This window comes from Abrus precatorius, unplaced genomic scaffold, assembly GCF_003935025.1.
Source record: "Abrus precatorius isolate BTA unplaced genomic scaffold, Abrus_2018 Scaffold10, whole genome shotgun sequence".
NCBI lineage: Eukaryota > Viridiplantae > Streptophyta > Magnoliopsida > Fabales > Fabaceae > Abrus > Abrus precatorius.
In genome coordinates, this window is record NW_020874292.1 from 11,474,790 (window position 1) to 11,496,659 (window position 21,870).

At 29.8% G+C, this 21,870-nt stretch overlaps 1 protein-coding gene across 1 annotated transcript; it reads right to left on the reverse strand.

Annotated features, from left to right (window-relative positions):
• Positions 1-4,295: 4,295 nt before the first annotated feature.
• LOC113851546 (serine/threonine-protein phosphatase 7 long form homolog) lies at positions 4,296-5,111 on the reverse strand. Its single transcript, XM_027482060.1, has one exon. The coding sequence runs from the start codon at positions 5,109-5,111 to the stop codon at positions 4,296-4,298; it is 816 nt and encodes a 271-aa protein (XP_027337861.1).
• Between the last annotated feature and the right edge of the window lie 16,759 nt (positions 5,112-21,870).

Sequence of the window (21,870 nt, forward strand, 5' to 3'; positions counted from 1 at the left end):
CTGCATTGAATATATGTGATGATAAAGATATTGATTGTATGATTAGTGCGTATTAACAACAAAGTATTACAACGGTTATCGAATTATATGTAGATATTGCATTTGGTGAGAGTTCAAGAGTTGGATCAAATATGTTGGACTTAAGCTTATCAATATCACCGCCTAACCTTATGGAAATGGGAAATATAAATGTTAGAGAAGATATAAATTATACTATAATTTTATTTTATTTTTAAATTTTTAGTGACGACACATATTGAATAAGTGTATGTATTTTAAAGGATATACAGGTTTATGTAGTTATAAAGATGAAGATGAAGTCAATAATGATGATGATGATATTAATGAAGGATATATTTCGTTAGATAGCTCATCGAATACAGATGTAGATGGTGATTTTGATTCAAACTTAAATTTATAACAAGAAAATGTTGGAGGTAATATTTATAAAGTATATTGATATCATGTTTATTTTTTTTTTATGATGAATAATGTCTGTTTATATGCAATTGTAAGTGAAATACCTTTTTGGAATATAAGTCCACACTACAATTATATTAATTGGGACCACCCAGACCAAGAAATTGAAGCAGAAGAAATTAATGATGACATTTCATAGATTATTGGAGATCCGTTACACGTGGGTTTATTATTTGACTTCAAAGAGGAAGTTAAAAATGCCTTAAAACAGCATGCAATGAAAATACATCATAGTTATTTTATTGTTGAGTCAAAACCAATAAAGTTGTATGTGAAGTGTTTAAACCATAACAATGGTTATCCATCGAGAATAAGAGCATCATTACTTAAAAATTCAAGTCAATAGAAAATAACAAAGTGTGGGGGTAAGCATACATGTCTCAACCCAACAATATCTCAAGACCATACCAAGCTAGATTCAGATTTGATTTGTTCATGCATCATTGGTAAGTTTTGCATAAAATCTTATTTCGTGAAGCCTTTTGACAATAAAGAGACTTACCTCTTTTGTTTCGTTGTTATGTAGGTATGGTTAATCTTGAACCATCATTGCCTATAAGCCTAATTCAAGAAAGGATGACAAGTCAATTTGGATATAAAATTTCATACAAGAAGGCTTGGAAGGCGAAACAAAAGGCAATTGTAAGAATATTTGGTAACTGGGATGAATCATATGCTACAATGCCAAGATGGTTAGAGTACATGTAATTTCATGCTCTAAGGTCTATTTATAAGATTGAAACGAAGCCATTTGTTGTTGGACATCAGGAGGACAACATATTTAGAGTATTTGAGCGATTGTTTTGGTGTTTTCATCAATGTAAGCAAGCATTAAACTTTTGCAAACTTATTATTCAGGTAGATGAAACATTTTTGTATGGTAAGTATCGTCACACATTGTTGATTGTAACGATGCAAGATGGAAATAATTGTGTCCTACCACTTGCTTTTGCTATTGTTGAAGGAGAGACTCTATTAGCATGGGAATGGTTTTTGGCAATGATTCGTGTGCATGTAACAACAAAGATAGGATTATGTTTAATATTTGATAGGCATCAAAGCATCAAAAGTATTGTTTCAAAACTCACATATTGAATGACAACCTCCTAATGCATATCATGTTTATTGTATTCTTCATATAGCAAGCAATTTCAATCATAAATTCAAGAACATTGAATTGAAAAAACACCTGACGAAATTAGGTAACATGACTCTATTTTTCTTTTGTTTCCTCTTAACTTATATTGATTTTAATTGTCAAGTAATGGTTGAATAATTGTTATTTGCAGCATATATACCTTCGAAGGTTGTATTCAAAGAGAAGTTGAGAAGATTTCACAATGAATCACTAGAAATACAGAGGTGGATTGACAACATATCAAAAGAAAAATGGGCTTTAAGTCATAACGACGATGGACGCCATTATGGACACATGACCATGAATTTGTCAAAGGCTGTTAACAAGGTATTAAAGGGGGCAAGAAACTTACCTATAACCGCTCTTGTCAAATGCTCTTAAGGACGAATGGTTGAATATTTTGTGAAGCGTGGACAGGATGCAATGAATAACCTGAACAATGGTCAGAGGTTTTGTTCAAAACTTATGCTAAAAATGTAGAAAAATCAAAAGGAAGCATCTTTATATCAAGTGAGACAATATGATATAGAAAGAACAAGATTTGAGTTTGAAGAAGCCTTTAATCCGATCACACAAAGGGGTGGTAACAAGTGGACTATTGTTCTGTGTAGAAGATACTGTGAATGTAGGAGATTTCAGGCCTATCGATATCCATGCTCACATGTGATTACTGCCTATGCATTGGTAAGTATTGACTTTTGGCAATATGTTGATGATGTTTACTCTGTCCAAAATGTCCAATGCATATTCATCACCATGGTTCCCCCTAGGAAATGACAATAATGTTCTTACATGCAATGAGTGGAAGTTAGTGCCTGATGAGACGATAATCAGAGGTAAGGGAAGACCCAAATCAACTCAAATTAGGAATGAAATGGATTGGATTGAATCACAACGTAGACATAGATGTAGTAATTGTCATCAAATTGGTCACAATGTACGTCAATGTACTTCTATACAACCTAATAAGTAGTATTTAGGATATTAAGTATGAAGTTGTTCTACATAATTTGTTAATTGTCAGCATGTTTCTTTGTAGTATAACATAAATGGCAATATGTTCATTATGATCCTATTTCTTTTTATAAGAAATTTGCATAACATAAGTATATACATAACCAAACGGTGTATAAAAGTAAACAAAGTTTCATATTTCAAAAGCTGGTTAAGCTCCAGAAGATAGAATGACAACAATATCTGATATTTTGCATAACAATTATGTATCACAAGTGGCTGAAGAAAGTCAATCTCTATCCTCGTGTAGTTGATCAGGCTGATGTGGGGTCAAGATGCACTCCCAAGGCCTATCTTTGGCTCCACGATGTGGGTTACGATGTACCTTTGGAGCTGGAACATCTAACACTGCTTCGAAGTTAGTATTCAAATCTATTCCATGTATAAGGTATCATATGAGGTTCCAGTGTCAAAGGCTGGTGCTGGTGCTAGTGATGGTGGTGTTACAATAGCTGCATCATATGGAAGTGGAGTCATGAATGGTGATAGATATGGGATATAACACTCTGTGGTGATGAAGGGGTCTGTGGCGAATGTTGGGTCGCCTAAGATGAGTGAAAATATGTAGGTGCATTAACAGACTCTATGTGGAAAGGAAACTGTGACGGAACATAGAAGACTCCATTAGGACGCTCAGGTATTGGTGGAAGAGACCAATCTATCGCTTGTACCTCTATGCGTCTATGTTGTAATCCCCTGTCTTCCTCATGGTCCCTAAGTTGACCGACATCTATAACTAGATCTTCATTATTTTCAATCTATATCGAAGGCTCGAATGAAGAAATAGGTTCCATAATGCGATTCAAATCATTCTTCAAAAATAGCATAGACTGACACAAGTCTCGCATCTCATCAAAGGTGAAAGAGTCATGGCTATCAGTCATCAAGTAGTGGGCTCTCTCAAGACCATCACCCTACAAAACAAATTTTTGTATGTTAACAATATTACAAATCAAAAACACAAAAGCCATTATATTGTACACTTACAAGTAATGATGAGACGGTTGCGTCTTTTGTCATCCAACGTCTAGTGTGAGCTTTATACCACTGCATATACTCAGAGTTGGAACTTAGCTGACCAATCTGGGGGTCATTAGTCATGACCCAATCTCTCATTCTCTCCCAAATGTCTAATACATCCCTCAGCTTTTCTTGCCAATTCTCTGTTGTCTTCCCTCGTAGGGTCAAGTCATATAGTGCACCTGCCTGATATGGGGCACGAAGTATATGTTGAACCATACCAAATTGCCGCATTACTCGATCTGGTTGGTGCCACTCACACACCTGAAAATATATCAGAGGCACAACAGCCCTCCACAAATTCATCCACTCACAACATATAGGTGGTAACGAATTAATCAAATCAACAGAATATGGTTGCCAAATTATCTGCAAACAATATACAGCATAGTCAGGTTTGTTCTCATAAATGATAACCAAATTAAAATATAAGATATGTCTATTTTCTTAATCAAGGTTTACCTCTTCACGACTAAGCATGTCAAATTTATATCTATAATAAGATATGTTCTTCCTCCCTTTTCTATTCCTTTAGTTTGCCAACCACCTGTAAAAAATTAAGATATTGTTAATACAGAAGGTATGTTAAATGCCTTTGGCAAATAAATGTTTAATATTACTTGGTAGCATATGGAAGATGGACTCATGTGTGAAGGGGGTTTCCAGGAGCTAGAAATGGAAACCTATCCCATGCCCACATGACAAGTAATACAGCTAATCCACCTAAACTATAGCGATCAATGTTGGTGGCCATACACGGGTTTCTATACAAAACTCCCAATACTACAGACCCCAAACTATATTCACTAGTGATAGTAAGATCCTGAAGTAAAGGTAAGTACTTCACTAAGACTCTACTGTTAGAGTGATCGCTCAACATAAAACCCCCAATCAATTGCAGCATGTAAGCCCTAACAAATTGGGTAATCTGTAAAGGATTCTGTGCATGCATCGCCACATGGGTAAAATGTTGGTCTAACCAACTCGTCTTCAAGAAGCTACCAACAAAAGCATCACATGATGGTCTAATCCTTAGGCTCTTCTCAACAATATCAACATAATTACCTCTAATAGGTGCTATCACAGGTCTTCCATCAATCCATAAACCTAACAACACAGATATATCTTGCAAAGTGATCGTACACTCGCCTGGAGGTAAGTGAAAAGTGTATGTCTTCAGCCTCCATTTCTCTACTAATGTAGTGATCAACGAGAGGTCTAATGGGAATTGACATACGTGAGCAATCCCAGTAAATCCTACAAGCTCTAAATGTGGAAGGATCTCCTCTAGAATACCATCCAAACCAGCTGGAATAAATTGACTCTTTCTTACCTTCAAAATAGGATGATCCCAACCATCACAAATATGTTCAGACACATGAATATTCTGAAAGCGCAATAATGAAGGATTCTCTGGTCCAAGATGAATGACCCTATTCTGTTTTGAAGATGAAGCCATCTACACAAAATATAAAATATAACATGGTCAAAATTTAAAATTTTAATATAAATTATACAAAAAAATTGCAAAACATGCATCATTAAAAATTATATAATTATAAATAATCTATCTCAACTAATTTATATCTCTCTTCAAATTTATATTGGATAACTAATTTTCAAACTATCTTTAAAAATTAGATTATTTATTTAAAATAATTTCATCTCATATTATTAGTATCACTCTATAATTAAAATTATATAAATATAGGATATAAATAAAATTTTTTATTCTAAACTAATTAATATCACTCCACTAATTTAAGCTAGATAACTAAATTTATTATTTCATCATAATTAACCAATATTAATTATATTTTTTATTAAAATATAAAATAATAAATTAATATAAATATAATGTATTATTTTTATTTATTATTTTAAATAATATATAATTTTATTAATTTTTAAATAAAAATCCCCTTCCCTTCCTTCTCTTTCAAAAATTTTCTCCTAAATAACTTTTTAAAAGATGGATTATCATATTGTTAATATAAACATTATTTATTTATTTATAAATTATACATTTAAATTACTTTCCTTTCATAATTTAATATAAATATTTTTTTAATGATGATTAACACTTATAAATGCATCTTTCAAGTAAATTTTAGTTTCTCTGCAACGTCTAATGTTGTCGACAATTAACTTTAAATATATTATGACTGATTATTTTTATTAGTTAATTTAAAAGATTAAATAAATTTATCTATATGTGTACAATTGATTTTATAATTTCATCCAAAAATATATTAGTTTATTACAACTTTTAATACTTTCAATTTTTACTATAATTTTTTTTAATTATCTAAATCTATTCTATAATCATAAATAAATATATCTATTTACGTATTTTAATAATAATTAATATCAAACACAGAATTTGTGTTATAAGTTTTATACACTATTTTTTAATTATCATTTCTTATATAATTAATCAAATAATTTGATACAATTATTTTTAATTTTCTATTCTGAATTTTTTTAACTATTTATTATTGTATTTAATTTTTTTAAATTAATTTTTAGTTGTTTTATAATTTATACCGCAAATTAGTATAATAATTCTAAATGCAAGCTTAATTTTTAATCTAAATATTACTATCAATATTTAATTTTACAAATTCTGGTTATTTTTTAATTTTTATAAAATTATCAAAACTATTTAGATTATATTTTTAATCTAAATATTACTATAAGATTTTTTCTACAAGCTAAAAATTTAATAAATTTAGTTATAAAATTTTAATTTTAAATATTAATTTTAGTATAAAAAATTTTTTCCCATCATGCCAACAAAAGCAAACAAATCTCAAGTAGCTTTGCAATTGTCAATTTATGATGTTGGGGTGTTTCAGTTGTCTATTATGCCTCACAAATTGTTCAAATATGCGAGTTTGACTACAAAACTGGATTGGATTTTGTGGATGATTAATGACACTTGTTTTGTATTGATTGAATTGAATAAATTACAAAATAGAGTTGTCGAAACTAGAAAGGAAGAGGCAAGTGCTAGGAGTGGGGATAAGAAAATATATAAAATAATTATATTTTAAAAAAAAAAAAAACTTGTTTGGTTCCGTCAGCATATGGCGATTTTTGGTGGCAAAGGTGGCAATTTTCGGTAGCAGAGGGTTCCTAGGGACAGTGGCCAGTTGTCTGGATGGTGGCGTCTCTTCGGCAACTGTGTAGCATGTTACCGCTCTTCCAACTTCCTCAAAATTTTAGTCCAAAAACACCTCCACTGCCTACAACCCAAGTAGATCTGGACACGGTTCTACAATGGATGACGAAGCTCACTCACAAATCACTGTAAAACGATAAAAAAAATAAACTACCTTGGTCCCTGAACGGAAAAAAAAATGGAGGAAATGAATTTGGAATCGCGGAGGGAGAGAAGGGAAGAGGGAGGCGCAGTTACCGTTGCTTCGCCGACACGTGGCTCAATCAGGATGTTTCGTCTCTGACTAAAACGAAATCAGCTTTTCATCTGGATCAGCGACAAAATATCCTGATTGAGCCACGTGTCGCGAGTGGGAAAATTTAATTCAAAATTTTAATTTATTTCGTCCATATTTAGGGTAAAATCATTAAATTAAAAATAAAAAATTTGATTTCATCTGGAATTAATACGAAATCACTATCTACGTAGCAAAAATTAACCCCAGACAAGGAATAAGTTTTGTTTTTACTTTAATTTAGTAATAATTTTTTAAAAAAATATTATTTTAATCTTTAAGCCCGGTTTCTTGGATTCCTTTCAAAAAAATCAAAGATCTCTGTATGTAATTTGTGACTATTTTCGGCTGGCCTCGATTACGATGGTGACGGGTTGGACAAGTAAATTTACACAATTTTATTAAAACCTAATTTGAGTATTTTTTGTGTTTTAAATTTTGAGAAGTAAATTTATCTTCTCAACTAGAAGACAGTAGAAAAAAATAGCTTTACAAATTATCAATAAAATTGAGAAGTCAGATTGGTTTCTAGCATTTGAATGGGATATCGGACATTGATTATTGGCATCCTCCCTTGACATAAGCATTAGGATCTTGCTAACATCTAATGTTGTCTTTCTTTAACTTTAAAAGGAAGTAACTTAACTTTAAGTTTCAATAAAGTTAATTAAGGTTGAAGACACTCGACTAAGAAAATAATTATAAAGTCTCATTCAAAGAATTAATGTTGTAATAAAGTTAAAAGAGAGTTTTGAATTCACCATTCTTGAAGATGTTTTTAAATAGGAGCTTTGATACAAGACAACTTGGAGAGAGATAAGCCATGAAGGCTACCTCTAATCACTTCCACTAATCCACTCTCACTGTCACAATCTTATAAAGCACTAATTAGTAAGTGTACTATTATTGTTATATCAAATTATAAAATAACTTCAGAATTTATTTGACTCCCAAGTATAGTCCTTAGGAATTAGTCCTTTCAATTACCACTTTACAAATTAATAACTATTTGAGCCAGATGAATATTGGAGATGTTTTGAATCATTTGAGAGCAAAAGCAATAAAGTGTAGAAAATTAGAAAGTAATAGTAAAACATAATGCAAAATTTAGAAATGAGATGATATGTGAATGGAGTTAAGAATAATTTAACCTCTTTATCAATTGTAAAACTAAAATAGATCTAAACTTTAAGTTCCTTAATTGATTGATGATCAATTTCACTAGATTAATCAAAGTTCAATTCTTTGACTCATTGATCCTAATATTCATTTAACTATCCTAATTCCTTAGGTGTAAATCAATCAAACATTGCATTAGACATTAGAAATTAAGAGATCACAAGATCATGAATGTTTATCCCTAAGATGTTAATAACTTTGATATTTAATTCAGATATGAGAAATTAACTCAACTTCCATTGATGAAAATTCTATAGGTTCAATTCAATTGAATAGCTAATCCAAAAATTGCATTAAGGATAGAATTAAATGTTTAATACAATTAAAATCTTAAAATTCAGATCCACAATCAATTTACAATATCAAAATCGGATCCATCAATCCTTAACCAAAAGAAATCAGAATATGTTCATAAAAGAAAAAAAGAAAGAAAGAGTAGAAGAAGAAAAGCTACAAATTTTTTTCATAAATCTAATATCTAGCTTGATTCCGCAAGGTCCAGAGCTTGGAAGTCGCCCCCAATCTCCCTCTCTAACTCTCCTAAGGTATAGAAATGAAAATATGAGAAAAGATCTCAAATATACTGAGTTTCTTACTTTTTATAAAATTTTTGTGCTTCTGCGTAATCATTATGAGTGCATAGAGTAATCATCGCAGCTTTGCATAATCATTATGGGTGCACATAGTTATCACCGCAGCTCTGCGTAATCACTCTGAGTGCACAAAGTGATCACACGCAGCTTTATGTAATCACTCTAAGTGTATATAGTGGCCCTTCTCTTGAATTTTACCTATGAACTGTTCACTTTGAGTGGAAATAGTAAACATTTTCATTATATTTTGTTGAATCCACTCCAAAGCTGTCACTTTATGCGCAAATAGTGAACACTCCCAATATACAACTTTAGATTCTTCACTCTTTTTGTCCAGATTTGCCACTTTCTTCTATTTTCTCTTCTTGAATCCTTATCCACAAGACTTTTAGCATAGAATCTCCCGCAAAACTAATTTAATTAACAAAATTACATCAGAATTCTATTAAATTCACACAATTTGAGTTACTAAAGATGAAAATTGACTTTATGTAATATTTATATATTTTTATGCAGTTTTCACTTTCTAAATTACCTTTTTTTTAATAAAAAAACTACATTAAAATATAGTAAAATCTAGATTTATTAGTAGGTCATCCCCCTTTTGGGCATCCTCAATAGGTTTTCCTACTCTGAACCTGGACATCGAGTATCCCTCAACTGTGCCAATTGTTTTAGCTTGACAAATTCTTTTTCATGTAATTCATTATGCATGTTAAAGTGTCATTCTATTAGTTTGTTCTTTGTACACACAAAATCCACACTTATTTCTGCACAAACATGGAATCATCTAATTGATTTCTACATAGAGTGCATCCTTACAAATTTTTGGAATGCATTCATAGTATCTAGTTTCCATTTGCATAAGTAATCGAGATGCACATTCATGCCTTCTTTTCACCACTTTCCTTTCATTTTGTTCTTAACATTATCTAATTATTGGTTGGTTATTTCTCTCTCATTTTAGTTAACACACTCTTTGATTTTCCCTAATCATGATGTCTTTCGGTTAGTTACTCCCTATTCTTTTATATACTTAAGTTTTACTTTCCTTTTTTCATTCATTCTAAGACTTAGTTACAACTTACTAAATTGAACTCTATTTGTCCTGATATTATTACTTATTCTCAAATTTTCTTAAGTAAGTAAAAATTCAATATCTAATTTTAATACTCTTAAACTGTACTAATTAGTTATTAAATAATCATATCCTCTCTCTCAATGTTTATACTGTATTTTGTTATTATCTCATACTATTTTAGTATTTCTTCATGATAAACATTCTTAGTGCTTAAGGTTCAATTCCCTAGGTATTCTGCATTATTTTAGCTCCCATTGTACACCTACAGTTGCTCTCAAAAGACTAGCACACATCATTCATTGTGGTTCTTCATACTTTTAAACACAAAGGACCAAAACCTATTAATTTCATCCATACACACATGCAACATTTAGCCACCAAACAAGGGTATATAAGGTTTTTTCAGCAATGTAAACACTTTTTAGGAAAGGTAATTGAGACAATATATCCATGGCCACTCATAGTTATTTATTACAAGACAAAGGCGTACAAGTTTGATCTAAGGCTTCACAGGCCTTCTAAGTACAATACCTGATGCAACCAAGTTTAGCTAAAGAATTTTACAATTCTTTAAGCATAAAACAGAAATACATATGATTGATCCAAAACTTTAAACAATTTCAAACACAAAAAGTAGAAGCATATAAGATAGTCCATGGTCACATACGGTTTGGTTATTACAAAACTGAGAATATAAGACTTGTTCAAAGAGTCATACACTTTTAAACACAGAAGGATATATTATGGATTTCCACCTCAACTAAGCACAAAACTGAAACATGTAAAAGGGGAAACCACAACTCATACATCATTACAACATAGAACTAAAGCATGCAGATCTTTATTATGGTAATCTAAAACTCTTAAACACAGAACAAAGAAATACATGATTGATTTAAGACTGCATAAATTTAAAACATAACAACTGAGACCTGCAATAATATCAAGGATCACATGCATCTTTTTGAACACATCACCAAGAGGTATAAAGCTCATTTGAAGAGTTATACATCTTTAAACAAAATAACCCAAACATGTAGGAGATAAGTCATAGATTTTTGTATCATTGGAATATAAAGATTGAAATATGCAGGAGATAAACCTTGGATTTTCACATGCACAGTTATGTTAAGATGATTCTAAGTAAAAGAAACTTCCCTTGGGTTTTCCTTGCAAAACAGAAGATGTTGAGATTAGAACAAGGTGTTAGGATCCTAATCAAGTTGTTGAACTATGAGAAAGAACAAGTGCGAATCTTTGGCCTTTCTCCAAGTGAAATGGCTTCTTGGTTTAGGAAGAAAAACAAGTAGGAACTGAACTTTAAAAGGAAATACAAGGTGAGTTTGGTGTAGGACTTTGGAATCAAGAGAGAACATTTGGTTCTCGGTCTCTTAAGATTTTGCAACTGCAAGAAGTGGAATTCAGCTCACTAGCTTCCCAAAACCGTGTGACGTGAGAATCTATGGGTGGATTTGGTGCATTGTTGCATGACAAGATTTGCTAACTCATTGCAAGTTCTAAGGTGATTTTTGACTTTTGGATATGCCAATTTATCAGTTTATAAGAATGTCTAGAACATTATAAGGCTTTGCATGCATAAGACTTCTTGGAGAATTGAAGTGTGATTTCAACTTTTGGATATGCCAATTTATCGATTTATAATAGAATCCCCAGAACATTATAAGGCTTTGCATGTGTAAGACTTCTTGGAGGACTAGAGTGTGATTTTGGAATTCAGCTTGCACGAAATAGAATTGGATGAAAGTGAGGTAATAAGATTTTGTGGCAGTGAATTGCGGCTGAAATGACAAGATACAACCCACGCTTTCCTAAGCCACTAGCAATTTAATGAACTTAGAATTAGCAAGGGAATTTTAGACTTTTAAAAGATCTTTGTGCATGCAATTTGATGAGTAAGGCTGAAAATGATGGGGTCCTTACAATGTAGTCACAATTTGTCCAAAAGAGCACTTTTTCACAAAGATAGACAATTGCCTTTCTAGCCAATTATTTTATGCTTAAAGTTAAGTGGTTAAGGCATTTTAGATTCATGGATGAGGATTCTAAGAGTATCACGTAGCTACATGAACGTGGGATTGAATAAAAGTTGTCTTTTTAATGAACATTATAGCATTCTAATAAATTAAAAAAAAAGTTTATAAAAAAAAAGAACCAAACAATTTTCTTGTATTTCACAAGTCATTCAAATAATAATAGAGTAGAGTTTAAGAAACAAATAAAACTAAAGGATATACAGAAGAGTCAAACATATCATAACAAAGTAAGGGGTATTACACAATTTGTATTTAATCTGATCTCTATTAATTGCTCACTTAAAAGTTTATCTTTATCTATTAAATTTTTATATGATTGTTTTGATATTCTCAACATCCACTATCAAAGAGAATTGACAAAGATGATCTAATATATGGATTATATTTTTTTTCACCACAAAATTTTGTTTTTCTTTTATTATCTTGTATTGGTAAACATACTTTTAATTGTAATAATGTATATCTCTTGCATAAACAGTCTAGACATCTTTTTTTATCCTGTATTGAGATTAAGCAATAAACTTTGTATTAATATCCTTGCCAATTAATCTTCTAGTTGTAACATCTATCATTTAGTAAAATTTTGATGTTTATCTTTTATTTCACATATCTATTTTGTTTTTTTCACCTTTTGATTTAGTGGATTGTGATATATGTAGTACTTATGGTCATCTAACATCCAATGTACAAAGATGTTTTTTTACATTTCACTTGTGAATACCCAATTTTATCCGGGTCCTTATCAAAAATAAATTTTAAAATAAAAAATTAAATATAATAATTTCTTTTTTAAGAGGTTAAGAAAATAGATAAAAAATTAATTTAAAATTTAAATTCAAATTTTTAATTTTTAAATGTAAAATCAGATTTAGAAATGGTCAAAATAGTAAGTAGATTTTTAGGAAAATGGATAAAAAAGAAAAAAAATTGATTACTGGTCATCGAAAAATAAGGGAGCCTTTATTAGGATCTAGGGTTTTAGAAAATGCTTATAAATAGGAAGCTTAGGTCTTCAGAGGAGGGGACTTGGCAGGTGGACACATTTTCTATTCTTTACAGAGATACTTTGAGAGCACAGAGAGAAAAAAAAGAGAGAATTCAAGAAAGAAAGCTCAGGAAACGAAGAGAAAGATGAGATTCAAGAGAGGGAGAGCTCGAGAAACAGAAGAAAGAGCTAAAAAGAAATAACTGAGGGTTAAAGGATAGTCCTAGAAATCAATTGGAAAGAACATATCTAGAAGGTTGAAGGAAAAGTCGACTCAAAAACTCTGAGTCATCACAAATGAGTCAACAAAAATATAATTCACTTCTCTTTATCATTCAGTAAGAACTACTTTTTCCTTTTTCTTTTGTTGTTCCTTTTTTCTTTTACTCATCATACCTTTATGTGTTTTTTCTTTCATTTGTATTAAAATGTTTTCCTTTTACAAATCTTAGTTTATCTAACCTAAAAACTTTTCCTTTTCTTATAAACATACAAAATTTTTAATTTTTCTTTTAACTCTAAAATTTTTCTTTCTTTAAATCCCAATTTTTTTAACATGAAATATTTGTTCGTTTTGTAAAAAATAAAATAAATTTTTTTCTACCCCAAAAATCATTCCTTTTGCAAAATTCTAAAGAATCTAATTTTTCTCCAACAACCCTTTTTTAATGATAAACCCTCTTGTTTTTTTTTCGTAAACCTAAAAACTCTAATGTTCTTTTAACCCTAAAAACCTTCAGTCAAACCCTAAAAAAAATAAATCCAAATCCATGAAATTTTTTTTTTCTAACTCCGAGTTTTACTTTTTTTGCAAACCCTAAAAACAAACTATTTTTTTTCTAAATTATTCTTTTTTGTAAACCTTAAAAAAAATATTTGTTTTTCTAACTCAAAATCATTCAAAAAAATTTGTTTTTTGCAAGGTCTAAAACAAACTATTTTTTTTAACCCTAACAATTTTGCAAATTATAAAAATTTAATTTTTTTCAAATCTTAAAAATTCTTTCTTTTCATAAATTCTAAAACTCCTAATTTCTTAGCATATCCTAACCTAAAAAAAAACTTATTTCCTAAATTGAATAAGAGTTATTTACTCATTATTTTTGTTTGCTCTTGTATTTGTTTATTTGTTCTATATGTCTCTCGTTTGTTTCTTTTTTCGCGTGCAAAAATCTCATATTAAAAGGTATATCAATTTTTCATTATTAAAAAAATGGAGTCTTTTGAGTCCACGTAACGGCCAAGTAATTTTGATAGAGTGGAGGATCCACCTTCAACGTTGCTTGGATCGTAAGGGTTTATTGAGTAGCCGTATGCTAACTTGAACCCTGTGTAGGAGTGGATTTACTTTTAAAAAAAATAATAAAGAAAAATCAAGTTTTTCAAAAAAATAACAAAAGACAGAAAATCTTTGAAACTTATCCAAAATACAATTTTTGAAAAAGAACTACGTGGTAGCTTTGATTCTTCCGTTGCATACAGAAGATACGTAGGAGCAGGAACCTGACCCGTCAAGTCTAATTTTTTTTAAAAATTTTTTTAGGTTCAAAATATTTTTAAAATTGTTTTAAACTAAGATTAATTTCTAGCACATTTTTTTAGAAAAATTAAAAAATGAAAATTTTATTTTATTTTAAAATATAGAAAATAGAAAATAAAAAAAAATAAAGTGTTAAGATATGTTGTTTTACTATAATATTTTTTTAATACAAAAAATAAAAAAAAAAAGAATGATATTTTTACAAATAACTCATTCTTTTAATTCAAATATTTTTATTGTGTTTCCTTATTTTTAAAAAATGAAATTAAAATCTCTTAAAAAATTGGTAGAAATTAGAAATAAATCTAAAAATAATAATAATAACAAATTTGAAAATAGTAAAAAAGATATTAATTAGTTTCTCTTAGAGTGAAATAAATGTTTTTTAAAGTTAAAGTAAAATTTTGCACAATTAATTAGAAGGTAACTGTTTTAACTAACGAACGTCGTAAGGTGCTAATACCTTCCTTACACGTAAACGACTCTCGAGCCCAAATTTGGTTTTGAAGATTTTTTTTTTTAATTAAAAGTTTTTCCAATGTTTTCTTTAATAAACTTTGGTGGCAACTCCTTGTCATCGCCATCCCGTTGTGACCTCGGTTGCGACATCACTCACAAATATGATGTTGTTATTGCTATTAGAAATTTCTTTGAATTGATTAATAGTTAGTTTAATTTTACTGTAAATAATTGAGGTCAAATAATGCCAAAAAATTAGCACTCATTAATTTTCTTAAGGAACAAGGCACTATACATCAGTATGCTTATGTAGAAAGATCAAAACAAAACTTGGTTGTTGAACTCAAACATGGGCACTTATTGTAACGCCCCAAAAATGTAATATTGTTTGAGTATATATATTTACTATTTTGTGGTATGATGATTGACTTGATGGTGATGTGGATGATTGGATGTGCCTTAGTTTAATGGGAATGTGTGTGTGAATACAGATAAATGTATATATGTGTGTGTGAATACAGATTGAAATTTGGATTGAAAGAAATAGGTTAAGTCCTAGTGCAGGGCATTCTCACTGTAGCGAGAGGTCCCTGAGAGGAAGGCATGCAACTGTTGCCTTCTCGCTGTAGCGACAGAGCGACAGTTTATAATGCATTTCTGGGTGCAATCTCGCTGTAGCAAGAGGGTCTTTAGCGAGATTCTGCAGAAATTAGAGTACAGATTTGATTGAAGGTTGGAAATATGTTTGGGGTCTTTGGAGGTAAGTTCTATAGTTAGGGTTTCAGTTTTCGTCCCTCTTCTTCATTTTCTGAAGTTTCCCCTAAGTTTCCTCCGGATTTCTTTGTGCTTTAGGGCCGAAATCCGTGTGGGAAGACGATTCCATCAACGTTTCGTGTCGGGCCTTCATTTTGAGGTAAGGGGAGGACTTTACTCTAGTTACCTTTGTTTGGAATAAGTTTATTTGAATGAATATGGTAATGTGATAGAAATAGGAGGTGAGGTTACGTATCTTAATGGACTGTACGAGTTGGGCTGAGTCCGGAGGTGTCCGACCTCTGACACATTGCGTGAATTGTGTGATAAGTTGAATGTAGTAGGCATTGTATGAGAAACACATGTTACATGTGATAGACATGAGAATGTGATTAATGTTGAGTAAAATGTAATTGTACATTTGTGTTGGCATGCTATGGGTGAATGATTGAATAACTTGAATGGTTGAAAACGAGTGTGATGGTATGTTTGGATGTGATTGCGACGTGTTTGGATGTGAAAATTATGAATGGTTCAGAGATACACTGGGGGTGTGAAAGATGAGAGCGGTAGTAATACCTTGGAGAAGAGAGGGTGGTGATGACACCAACAGTGAGAGTGGGTGCACCACAAGCCACACACTCTCCTCCTGACTTGGCCTCTGACTAACACCTTTGTCTGGGGGCTCAATACTGCACATGTTGTATCCGTGGAGCGGGAGCTATTCGGGCGACCATCCATAGTATAACTGAGTAAGCTCCTGAGGTCGAGGGCATCAGGAATCTGTAATCATAGTGCCATAGTGAGCGTGACTATGTGCAGTGAGCGCACGTATGTTTGTATAAATGTGTGGATTTGTAATTAGTGCAGTGAGCGCACATATTGTGATTGAGAATTTGGATGCATGATGGTCGTTGACGTATGCTCCTAATATGATTAGAATTTATGTATAATGAGTCAGGTAAATCTAATGCGTGTCTGTGTGTTTATACTAGTGTAAAGGACTAACCCTTATATTTATTTTTAGGTAACCAAGACGATCAGCACCGGAACCGTTGAAGTAAGGAAGGATGAAACTGCTATAGGACTTAGAAATTTATTCTGAAAATCTGATGTATATTTAAGTTCTGTAGCAAGTAATGATGCAAATTGTACTCTAATTTCTTATTTGAAACATTTTATGAAATTGTGCTTGAACAATTATCTGAATGAAAAATTTTTACTACTCTGAACTTTAGAAAAACATATTTATTTAGAATTTTAAAATTTAGGTGTTACACTTATTGAATGTTGTTATAGCTTTATTTTTTCAATAAAAATTTTCTATTATTATTTTTAAATGCATAGCCACAGTTTCATTCTTGATTAATCAACTACCTTAAGGCTTTATTTGGAAGTTTGGAGGGGAAGGAAAGGGAAGGGTTTGAAGGGAGAAGGAGGGGAAAGGAAGGGAGGGAGAAAGAGGTTAAACCCCTCTTTTGTCTGGATGTTTAATATTAAGAAGGGAGGGTGATAGAGAGTTTAATTATATAAATAATTTTAAAATTAATATTTTTATTTTTTAAAATTTTTTTAAAAAATTATCACTTGAAAAACTAACATTTAAAAAAAAGTTTAAAAAATCTTATTTGTAAAATAATATGAAAAAGTGGGAGAGAAAAAACCCTCAAAATGGGAGAACTCAAAAAACAAGCTTTTGAAGTGTTTAGAAAAACCTTCCAAAACCTTCCTCTCTTAATTAAGCAACTCTCAAATAAAATTATTTCCCTTCTAATCCCTCCCCTCCCCTCCTAAACCTAACTCCCAAACATAACCTAACTGAATATTCGCAAAAAATCACTCTATCAATTGCTACATGACACTAATATAGATTATATGGCTATAAAATCCTTTGGATGTTTATGCTTTGCTACAACACTACCTTTTACAAGAAATAAATTTTCAATTAGAGTTGTTCCTATCCTACTGTATTTGTTTGGTATCTTTCAGGCTAAAAGGGTATAGACTTTATGCTAGCAAACCAAACATTTCTTTATTTGCAAATATGTTAGTTTTTATGAACATGTTTTTCCTTTTCAATCCATGTCGTTTAATACTTATATTGTGGATTTATTCTCAAATCTAGTAATACTTACTTCCTTATCAGCATTAGATGAAACTACAACTAACAGCATACATGATAAATCTAAACATCTTTTGCTATCTCCACATAGTCTTTCACCTCTAAGAAAATCATCTTGAGCTACTAGATAATATCCTATATAAAATCATTTTACTTATGATCACCTTTCATCTTCTTATAAATAATCTCAAATTAGTATGTCTATAAGTCTCACTTATATCATTAAGCAGTTAAAATCCAAAAAGGGTATGAAAGAGAAAATTAAAGCTCTAAAAACAAATGGTACCTACACCATGATTGAACTACTATCAAATAAGCATCGCATTGGATGCTAAAAGATTTATAAAGTTAAATACAAGTTGGATGACTTAACTTAAAACAAATCACGGTTCTCCACCCATAAAAAGAAATTCTCAATTACATATTATATCTCTAGTAATCCGCCCAAGGTTCTTGATTAATCTTCCAACTCCTAGTACCATCTATGTCTTAACAAAAACAACTAAAATATACCAAGAAAAATAATATAGGAATAATTATCAATAAAAAATATTGCACAAGAAAAATTGTCCAAATCATAATTTTATTATATAACCCGAAAGATATAAGGGCTCTTATCTTATATTTAAATTAATATGTTGCCTTTGAAATGTACTATCATTTTAATATGACAATCTACATAGTCAAATTACATGTTTAACACTTGAGTTATAGTAGAATAATTTCTTCTAAAACATAAGATTATTATAACGTCACATTGTCATCAAGATATAAAAAATAAAAAATAAACTAATGGGAGAATGATTCAAGGTTGTACAAGTAATAATCACTTTCTAAGTAGAAGTTAGATATTGAATGGTGTGTAAGAAAGTTTAGGGTCCATATCTTCATTACCAGCAAGAAGAAACATCCCACAATAATTATATGTCTCAATTTAATATTGATTGAAAATGAGAGACGCTAGCTAAACACATAAGTTGTACAAAATATAATAAAATTACAAGATAAAGCAAGTCAAACATGCACAAGATGCTGAATAAAATTATTTAATGTTATAGGTACCACAGTACTATTACTAAGCAGAGTTCTACTAGGCTCAATCAAGCGCAATAAATGGTTCAAATGGGGAGAAAACAAAACATGTTTTCTTCATAAAATAATTAAGTCATAATAATTGTTTAAGAATATTAGTTGGAAAATGAGATGCTAAAGTTGAGGATCAATAGTGGATTTAGAGCTGGCAAAATGGGATGGCCCGATGGATTGGGCCCAAAAAACCTGTTAAATGGGCAGGTTTGAGCTCTAAAAAATAAAGCCCAAAATTATCTTGGGCCATTTTGGCCCGGTCCAAATAAGCCCGATACTCGATAGGGCTTTAACCGGGTTGGTCCATGCGGATCCAGGTAGCCCGTATATATATATTAAGATTAAACCCTGAGTTTTAAGGAGTTTGAAAGGGAATATATTTTAGTTTCAAAACCCTAAAATTACAAGTCTAAAATTATAAACTTTTGCACCGCTACAAAAACAATAAAAAATGGAAACCAGTGGCCTTTTACAACTTAAAAAATAAATAAATAAATAGTATAATACAAAAATTGGACCTAAAAAATGAGTGGTCTATTAAGTTCTTGCAAAAATAACTTAACATGGTATGTTACAAACACTAAAACTAGCAATAAAAACAATGATTTGTTGTTATAAAAACAGTAAAAAAAATGACATGTTACAAAAATAAGAAAAAGAAAAAAAATTATTTGAGTTGTCGGGTCAGCCCGCAGAAGCCCGTAGCTCGCATAGGGTAAGGCTTGGGTAATAAAAATATAAGCCCATTTTTACCTTGGGCTAATTAAGCTTGACCCGTTTGAGCCCACTACCCGTATCGGGCCGGGCTGGGCTACCCATTTTGACAGCTCTAAGTGGATTAATTGACAAGTGACACTAAGATTTTCAAGAAGAAAAAAGTAGACTAAACCCTTATTTTGATCTTCTAGGTAATAAGCATACAATATTTTAGACCTTGAAATTTTAAAAATATCATGTTAATTCTTGACTTCTATTTCAACCAGACATTTTAATTCCTAAACCTAAACATTGTCAAAAGACAATAATAGAATGCTGACATGTCATGTTAAGTGATATATATGATTGGTTATATGCAAAAACGATATTGTAAATAATATGATACATATTTTTATTTCATTTTAGTCTTTAAGATTGTTACTTATCATGTATTAAAATCAATTTGTTAGCAAAAAATTACCCTATGTTGTTTAAATAAAATGTCATTTTTTGTATACATTCTAAGAAAAGAAAAAACTATTTTGCATACAATTAATGCAATGAATGTGACATCAACTTGCATGAACACTCCTTTAGGAAGGAGAAGGAAATAAGATGGAATTACAAGTAAGTGTGTCTTTAAATAAAATATTGTAATATTTAATATTTAACTTTAATATTAAACTAGTAATTAAGATTATTCATCTTACATTTTATGAAAAGTTATTAAAATGTGTAAATGTATAAATTTGACATCTAATATAAATAAATTTTGACTCATAAATATAAATAAATTCAACCATTGGTTTGGAGGTTCTTATCAAGAAGATTAACTTATAAAATTTATACAAAAATAAAATTATTAAGTACTTTATCACACTATTTTATTTCAACAAATGATATATTTTTAAAATATAAGTAAATATCAAATTTTGGATAATATATCTAAAATTATATATATATAATTAAGAAGATAATATAAACTAATTTAATGATTGAATTAGTTAATCTTATAATCTTATATTATATAAAAAATTTAGTAAATGAAATAAGTGTTTAAGTATTAAATTTAGTGTTAAATGATTTTTATTCATAATAAATCTATTAAGAAAATAGTTGTTATTTTTTAGTATTTATTTTTTTTATCAAAAAAAATAAAAATACTTTTGGTTTAACTTACTTTTAAAATTGTATTTTATTTTTATTAACTTTTTAAGAAATTCTTTGAAAAATAGATTATTTTAAGAAATAATTTATTTCCAAACACCCATTAAATCTATTGTGTTGTATTATTACACCAGCTCCTCGTTTTGATATTATGTGTCTGTGCTATATAAAGTATCCTTCGATTAATCAAGTATTAAAAATAGTATTGTATGCGAACTTTTTAGTAAACAAGTTCTTTTTATTTTACATAAAAAATTCATAATTTTTTAAAGTGGTAATTAAATATTCAAATAATTTTTTAATGCTTACCCTTTCCAGAAAAAGAAAAGTTCATCAAACAAAATTTTAGATGACTTCATTAAGAGTATTAACGTCCATGGATTTTATTCTATAAATCCTTAACCTTTTATACCAACTCGTGTTACTGTTAGTAATAATTTTTTATATTTTGTATGAGCCAATTAGAGATGAAAACAGGCCAGGTCAGGCCAGACTTTACTCTAAATAGGCCTGACCTGTAACATAATTATTAGGCCTGAGCCTGACCTATTACCTGTTAAAGGTTTTATTTTAGGCTTGGCTTGGCCTGGTTAAGTGGCCTGACCTGACCTGAAGCCTGTTAACAAAGTTTTTTTTTAAAAATTTAATATTAATAAAAATATAAATATTTTATTATTAAATTAGTTTATACATTTTTCTAATTTCTATCTATGTTCTTAATAATTATTAAATAATTATAATAATATTTATATATTTTTATAAATATTTTATATAATAAAATTTATATTTATATTTTTTATTTTTTTTTAAAATTATATAAATAGTAAATATTTTAGTTTTATTTTAGAAACATATTTTGTTTATTTAAAGACATATTATATTCAACAAATAAAGTTATAGTAAATACATAAAATTGATAAAAAAAAATAACATTCACACAGTTTGTTGAATCAATTAAAAGAAAATTATATGTTTTAAAAAAATAAATTTAAACTTACTGCAATATATATATATATATATATATATATATATATATATATAATGA